At 40.1% G+C, this 8,412-nt stretch overlaps 1 protein-coding gene across 1 annotated transcript; it reads right to left on the reverse strand.

Annotated features, from left to right (window-relative positions):
• Positions 1 to 6,032: 6,032 nt before the first annotated feature.
• LOC306641818 (ER membrane protein complex subunit 3-like) lies at positions 6,033 to 8,143 on the reverse strand. The gene is made up of 2 exons (XM_079107066.1): positions 7,863 to 8,143; positions 6,033 to 7,708 (listed from the first exon to the last, which is right to left on the reverse strand). The coding sequence occupies exons 1-2, from the start codon at positions 8,015 to 8,017 to the stop codon at positions 7,078 to 7,080; spliced, it is 786 nt and encodes a 261-aa protein (XP_078963192.1). The 5' UTR covers positions 8,018 to 8,143; the 3' UTR covers positions 6,033 to 7,077.
• Positions 8,144 to 8,412: the final 269 nt, after the last annotated feature.

Here is an 8,412-nt window from a genome sequence, read left to right on the forward strand (position 1 = left end):
CTCCCCAGCTGTAGCTAAGCCAGTCCATCCACACATCCTCACACCTCCGTCTACCAAGGACAGCCTCTCAGAAATTCTTCAGTCTTTTACATCATTTTCTCGCTCTTCACTGGATCATTTCATTGTCCGAGTAGCACTCTGTTACCTATCTCATGTTTAAAAAAAATTTCTGTGCAACCCCACTTCCTCTGCCAGTTGCCCCATATCTTTTTTGTTTTTCCTTTGCAGGAAACCTCTTTAAAAAGAATTCTCTATCTTCACTGTCTCTGATTCGTTTCCTTTAAAAAGTTTGTACTGTTGTATGCATGCCTGATTATGTAACAACAAATCCCACCATGTGTAAAACTATAATGCACCAGTAAAAAAATAAGAAAAAAAAAAAAAGTTTGTGTATAGTGGCTCACATCTGTACTCCCAGCAACTCAGGAGGCTGAGACAGGATTGGAAGTTTGAGGAAAGAGCCTGTCTCAAAATTTTTTTTTAAAATTTATTTTTATTGTAAACAAATGGGATACATGTTGTTTCTGTTTGTACATGGAGTAACAGCATACCATTTGCATATTCATAAATTTACATAGAGTAATGATGTTTGATTCATTCCATTATTTTTTTCCTTCCCCCCCACCCCTCCCACCTCTTTTCCCTCTATACAGTCCCTCCTTCCTCCATTCTTGTCCCACTCCCACCCCCCATTAAGTGTCATCATCCGTTTATCAGTGAGATCATTCCTCTTTTGGATTTTTGAGATTGGCTTATCTCACTTAACATGATATTCTCCAATTTCATCCATTTGCCTGCAAATGCCATAATTTTATTATTCTTTATAGCTGAGTAATATTCCATTGTATATATATACCCTGTCTCAAAATTTAAAGATAAAAAAGGACTGGGGACCTAGCTCAGGGGTAGAGCACCCCTGGGTTCAATCCCTAACACCAATCCCCCAAATATATGTAAATTCAGTTTTAAAATTAGTATATACTCATGAAAACTAAAACAATACAGAGAGTGAAAATTGATATCTCATATTTTCTTTTAATTTTCCATTCTTCAATTAGTAGATGTTTTTTGTACACTTGTTGGTTGTATTGTACTCCTCCTGTGTGTCCCCTTGGATTCTCTAGGGAAACTGGGGCACTTGCAACAGCCTCTGTGGTCTATAGGGTTCTGGTTCTGTTGAGGCTCTGCCAGGGTCTTCGCATCTTCCCAACTGAAGCATAGAAAGACTTGACACCAGATTCACCTCAGAAGTTGCTGGAAGGGTCAAGTGTATGAAAGCCAGGCACAGTGATTAGATTTATTCTCCATTCCCATCCCACCCATGGACTATTCTGAGGTAATGCCTGCCTTTATGGTCTATTCCTTTGGACCTTGCCCTTGGCTGCATGTTTAGTGATGTGGGGCCAACTGGATATACCTCATCCTTCACTCCTCCTTCCCTTTCTCTCACCCTCCTTGCCCTGGGATTGTGTCTCACTGTTAGAGTTTAGATATGAGAAGTTCCCCCAAAGCTCATGTGTGAGATGATGCAAAAAGGTTTAGAGGTGAAATGATTGGGTTAGGAGGGCCTTAACCTATTCAGTCACTATGCCACTTGAATGGATTCACCGGATGGTAACTGCAGGCAGGTTGGGTGCAGCTGAAGGAGGTGGGTCATCGGGGGTGTGCCTTGGGGGCATATATTTTGTTCATGCTTAGTCTTTCTCTGCTTTGATTATCATGATGTCCTAAACTGCTTCCCTCCTCCACACCTTTCTGCCATGACGTTCTGCTTCATCTCAGGCCCATAGCCATGGAGTCATCCATCTATGGACTGAGGCCTCTGAAATGGTGAGCCCCAAATAAACTTTTCCAGCACTAAAATTGTTCTTTCCAGGCTTTTGGACAAAGTGCAAAAAAGCTGACTAAAAGTGTCTTTTAGTGAGCTGGAAGCATGCTTGAAGAGGGGAGATGAACAGTGTGGTCTTCCAGGTGTTTGTGTTGGAGTGTCCTAGCAAGTATCCAGGGGAGAAGTCAAATGTAGAGGTGTACACTCGGGTCTGTTTTACAGGGGGAAGGTCAGCTATCTAGGAGTCATTAGCCTACAGGTGTTTAAAGCATGGGATTGGATAAGCTTTAGGAGAACAAGGACAGGAGGGGTTAAGCTGGGAAGGGGCACATGCTGAATGCTTGTCGAATCTATAATTAGCTGCAGACTGAGTTGATGGGTCTGCACAGAAAGGGACGGGTAAAATGAATCCAATGAGGAAAGAATTAATTCTACTGTGATGATTGGAGCTGATGTGGGGGAGACAACGGGAACAGTGGTGAGGATGATTTTAGGGGTTCAAGTCTGGGTTACTTAGAAAATGACTTAATCATTAACAGAAGAGGAAGCCGGGAAGGCATCCGTTCTAGAGAGAAAATGGCGAGTGTGGTTTTATGGCAGTTACTTCCAAGCTTGTCACTCCTTTATCTATTTATTCAATGGATGTTACTGAGTTTTACAATGTGTGATCAGGGACTTTGCCCACATTTTGTTTATAACAAAACACATTTGCCTTTCTAGTTCTGCCTTGGGGGGTTTCCTCCCCTTTTAGTTCTCTTGTTGGGCTTGACTGCCAGGAGAATGGCTTTTTCTTGACTTCCTTCTCTCTCTTTGGATTTTACCACACAGGCCTGCTCTCCACTAGTTCCAGGATTGCTTCAACACGTCCCTGGCTCTCTTCCTTACCTTGCTTCTCCTCCCCTTCCTTCCCTTGGTGACACTGACGATGAGGGCTCCCCAGCCCATGGTGCCCCACCTTTGAAGAACTGAATTTGTTTTAAAAATTTTTCATTTTAAAATTTTTTACAAACTGCATTTTGATTCATTGTACACAAATGGGATACATCATTTCATTTCTATGATTGTGCACGATGTAGATTCATACCACTCATGTAATCACACATGTACATAGGGTAATGATGTCTGTCTCATGCCACCATTTTTCATACCCTCCTCCCTCCCATTTCCTTCTACATATTCTAATGTTCCTCCATTATTCTCTCATTCCCCACCCCCACCCCCATCATATATCATTCTCCACTTATCAGGGAAAACATTTGGCCTTTGGTTTTTTGGGATTGGCTTATTTCACTTAGCATGATAGTCTCCAATTCCATCCATTTATTTGCAAATGTCATAATATTATTCTTCTTTATGACTGAATAATGTTCCATTGTGTATATATACCACAGTTTCTTTATCCATTCATCAGTTGAAGGGCATTTAGATTGGTTCCACAATCTAGCTATTGTGAATTGAGCCGCTATAAAGTTGACGTGACTGCGTTACTGCCGTATGCTAATTTTAAGTCTTTGGGTATAAACTGAGGAGTGGGATAACTGGGTCAAAAGGTGGGTCCATTCCAAGTTTTCTGAGGGTTCTCCACACTGCTTTCCAGAGGGGCTGTACCAATTTGCAACTCCACCAGCAAAGCAAAAGTGTGTCTTTTTCTCTACATCCACACCAACATCTATTATTGTTTGTGTTCTTGATAATAGTCATTCTAATTGGAGTAAGATGAAATCTTAGAGTTGTTTTAATTTGCATTTCTCTAATTACTAGAGATGTTGAACATTTTTTCATATATTTATTGATCAGCTGTATGTCTTCTTCTGTAAAGTGTCTGTCCAGTTCCTTTGCCCTTTTATTGATTGGGTTCTTTGTATTTTTGATGCAAAGTTTTGTAAGTTCTTTATAAATTTTGGAGATAAGTACTCTATCTGAAGTGCGTATAGAAAAGAATTTCTCCCACTCTTAAGCTCTCATTTCACATTATTGATTGTATCCTTTGCTGAGAAAAAGCTTTTTTACTTTTAGTCCATCCCATTTTTTGATTCTTGCTTTGATTTCTCGTGCTTTGTAAGTCTTCTTAAGGAAGTCTGATCCTAAGCCAACATGATGAAGATTTGGGCCTACTTTGTCTTCTATTAGGTGCAGAGTCTCTGGTCTAATTCCTAAGTCCTTGATCCATTTTGAGTTGAGTTTTGTGCAGGGCGAGAGAAAAAGGTTTAATTTCATTTTACTGCATACAGATTTCCAGTTTTGCCAGCATCATTTGTTGAACAGGCTATCTTTTCTCTATTGTATGTTTTTAGCTCCTTTGTCTAGTATGAAGAACTGTATTCATGTGGGTTTATCTCTGTGTCTTCTATTCTGTACCATTGGTCTGCCTGTCTATTTTGGTGCCAATACCATGCGTTTTTGTTACTATTGCTCTGTAGTATAGTTTAAGTTCTGGTATTGTGATACCTCCTGCTTCCCTTTTTCTGCTCAGGATTGTTTTGGTTATTTGAGTTCTCTTGTTCTTCCAGATGAAGTTCATGATTGCTTTCTCTATTTCTATGAGGAATATTATTGGGATTTTAATTGGAATTGCATTGAATCTGTATAGCATCTTTGGTAGAATGGCCATTTTGAGATTGTTAATTCTACCTATCCAAGAACATGGGAGATCTTTCCATCTTCTAAGGTTTTCTTCAATTTCTTTCTTTAGTTTTCATTGTAGAGGTCTTTCACCTCTTTTATTAGATTGGTTCCCAAGTATTTTATTTTTTTCAGGCTATTGTAAATGGAGTGGTTTTCCTAATTGCTCTTTCAGAGGATTCATCACTTATGAAAAGAAATGCATTAGATTTACATGTATTGATTTTATATCCTGCTCCTTTGCTGAATTCATTTATTAATTCTAGAAGTTTTCTAGTGGAGTTTTTTGGATGCTCTAAATATAGAATCATGTCATCAGCAAATAGTGACAGTTTAAGTTCTTCTTTTCCTATTTGTATCCTTTTAATTTCTTTAGTCTGTCTAATTGCTCTGGCAAGTGTTTCAAGGACAATGTTGAATAGAAGTGGTGAAAGAGGGCATCCCTGTCTTGTTCCAGTTTTTAGAGGGAATGCTTTCAGTTTCTCTCTATTAAGAATGATGTTGACCAAGGAGGAGACGATGAATTTTTTGACCTTGATGACTACTAGGTAGTCGACATGGGTCCGGCAAAATGTGCCTCACCCTCCAGCATCCAACCCAAGGAGCATACCCGTGGTGGAATCCAAACAGATCCCTGCCTTACAATTGGAACATTTCCAGAACTTAATCCATGAGCATTGGATACTGAAAAGAAAACCGAAACAAAACCAGACCCAACCCTGTACATTGGTTTGTCATGGTGTCAGCGCAGCAGCCTACAACTAAGTTCCTAAATGCCACTTCGGACTAATTTAAAAAAGAATCCCAGTTTTTACTTTTACTCGATGGTGGAATTGGTTGCTCTTGTATTTTATGAAAAAAAATGATTTTTTTAACCTTCATACATAGAAGCAAAAATACCTTAACTGCTGTAAACCTTCAAAAGTTAATAGAAGTGAGATCATAAAAAAAAAAAAAAAAAAAGAATGATGTTGGTTGTGGACTTAGCATAGATATCCTTTACCATGTTGAGGTATGTTCCTACTATTCCTATTTTTTCTAGTGTTTTAAGGATGAAAGTGCTGTATTTTATCAAGTGCTTTCTCAGCATCTATTGAAATAATCATATGATTCTTCACTTTAAGTCTATTGATGTGATGAATTACATTTATTGATTTCCAGATGTTGAACCAACCTTTCATCCCTGGAATAAACCCATTTGATCATGGTGCACTATCTTTTTAATATATTTTGGTATGTGATTTACCAGTAATTTGTTAAGGATTTTTGCTCCTATGTTCATCAGGGATATTGGTCTAAAGTATTCTTTCCTTGATGAGTCTTTGTCTGGTTTTAGTATCAGAGTGATAGTATCCTCATAAAATAAATTTGGAAGGGTTCCCTCCTTTTCTATTTCCTGGAATACTTTGAGGGTATTGGTATTAGCTCTTCTTTAAAGGTCTTATAGAATTCAGCTGAGAATTCATCTGGTTCTGGGCTTTTCTTGTTTGGTAGGCTTTTGATGGCTTCTTCTATTTTGGTGCTTGAAATTGATCTGTTTATTTTTTAATTTTATTTTATTTTATTTTATTTTTCACAGGCAAAGAGAAAACAGGATGGTTTAATTTGTAGAGTCAAGAGTCATTTGTTCTTGATTACAGCGCTCAACATGCAAATTACATCCATCTCTTGGTACAGAAACGGGTCTCTGTCATTTCCCTGGGACCGTTAATCTAGACAGAAAGATTCCTGGGCACCCTGATCAGCAGCTGCCCTCTCTCCCCTCTGACAGTGATATGTGAATTCTCTCCTGTCCAGAGTAACTGGGAAATGAGGTCTTTTGTTCAACTGAGTAGTCATTTACAGTACAGCACCATTGATTCATCAATGGGTTTGATATATTCTGAAGTCTAGATCAAGAACTTGTATTATTTAACCTGTCTTTGATAATCCCAAAGGCACTTGAGAATCTGGCAGTGCCTCAGGGTCACTGATTTTCACTGGACAGTGTTAAGACTTATCAAAGGTTTGCTGAGTTCGTGCTGGTCCTGGGTATTCACTCTGAACAGAGTTTATCTGCACAAGGTTTGGACACATTTTCTTTGTCCTTCTGTAGGCTCAAAGTGAACAACACAGGGAGATTCATTTCGCTCATCCATAGTTTCTAAAATTTTGGACGTGAAAAAGTGTTAACTTTTGTAAAGAAAGTCAAAAATACTAACAAAAAATTAAAGGTAAAATGAAGAGGGGGAGGTGCTTGGATCCCAAGAAAATAGGAGTTTACCGTGGTTAGAAGTCAGACTGACTGAACATAATAACTAGTTGTAACTGACAATGCTTCTTTGAAAGACGGAATTTTTGCTAAGTTTTTATCAGTAGCTTGAGTTTTCCCCTTTCTCTGACTGTCACTACTAGAGTCACCAGAAGGAAACTTTAAACACTTTTTAAATAGTGAATCGCCAGCATTCACCTCCTCTTTCCTCTAGTTTCCAACGTTAGGGGAACCCAGCTCAGACAAGAACGAGCCTTGCTGCACGCCCGCCAGCCCCTGCATCCTCCTTTTTATTCTCAGAGGCTCCAGCTCCAACGAAAGTTACAAGGTTAAGTGCTACTCCATGTTCCTGACACAGCTAATCCTGGCTCGGTCTTCAAAAAATAGACGTCTGTAATTCCTTTTTGAACATGCCTTCAAAGTGGAGGTCTTTGGCCATGAGCTCCTCTTCCACATCATCTAGTGCCCACTGGTGATCCGTCAGCTCCAGAGCTTCCCATTCTGTCTTGAAAGCTTTGTTGGTGTCTGCAGGCATGGCCATAGCTGCTCCGGTCATCTGCTCCTGCATCATTCGTGACTGGTCAGCAGCATTGTCTTGGCCCAGAATCAGAGAGTATATGCTCCGAAGTCCAAATACATTGAGAAAGTACCAGGATGCAGAACTCACCCAGGATGCATCTAATGTGAGTAGCTCAATTCCTTGCTGTAGCATAGGCTTAAAACGAAGGGTCAGTGGAAATGGAACCTTGGTTGTGACAAAGCCTGAAAAGGTCATGTTGATCCATCCACCAATAAGAATCATAGGGAGGACATTTGTGACATTCCCTTTCATCATGTCTGTGAGCATAGTGGGATCAGTCATAGGAGAAGGTGGCACTACCTTTCTTTTAGTTTTTTTGAAAAATCCATCCTCTGGGTTGTTGAAGTAATATTTTCGTGTCAAGAAAGACTGTTTGGGAATGTATTTTCCATTTTCCCTGAGGACTCTGCTTCGAATTAGGACTTGGCTGTAATCCCAGAGGCTCTGGAGGCTGATACAGGAGGACTGTAAGTTTGAAGCCAACCTCAGCAACTTAGTGAGACCCTGTCTTGGCAAAATGCTGGAGGTAATTTCATGGACACACACCCTGTTGCAGGAGTAAATACCATGTCTCTGAGGACCTGTCCGAGACTTGTTCCTGGGTGAGCTTCTTGTCGCTCTGCAACAGGATGGACACATAGTGGCGGATCATGCCCACGAAGAAAGTGATGATAACGATGGGTAGGACCACCCAGAGGCAGATGTTGGAGTCGAGCAATAGCTCTGGCCCCGCCATCTTCTCTGAAAGCCGACTGCCAGCCGCCAGGAGTCGAGTCCCTCTTGGATTTCGCCTCTGGGCCTTCTCACGCTTCTCAATCTGGCTGGCCCGGGACTCGGCGACTGCCTCGATGTTCGGCTTACCACTTCCGGAAGTCGGCGCGGAAGTTTGACCTGATCTGTTTAAATTGTGTACGTCTTCCTCGTTCAGTTTGGGAGGATCATATGTCTCTAAAAATTTGTCAATGTCTTTGATATTTTCTATTTTGTTGGAGTATAGATTTTTCAAAGTAGCTTCTAATTATGTTATGTATTTCAATGGTGTCTGTTGTGATCTTTCCTTTTTCATCACAAATTCTAGTAATTTGTGTTTTCTCTCTCCTTTATTAGTGTGGCTAAGGGTTTATCAATTTT

This window comes from Sciurus vulgaris (genome assembly GCF_902686455.1).
Source record: "Sciurus vulgaris genome assembly, chromosome: 12".
NCBI classification, from domain to species: domain Eukaryota; kingdom Metazoa; phylum Chordata; class Mammalia; order Rodentia; family Sciuridae; genus Sciurus; species Sciurus vulgaris.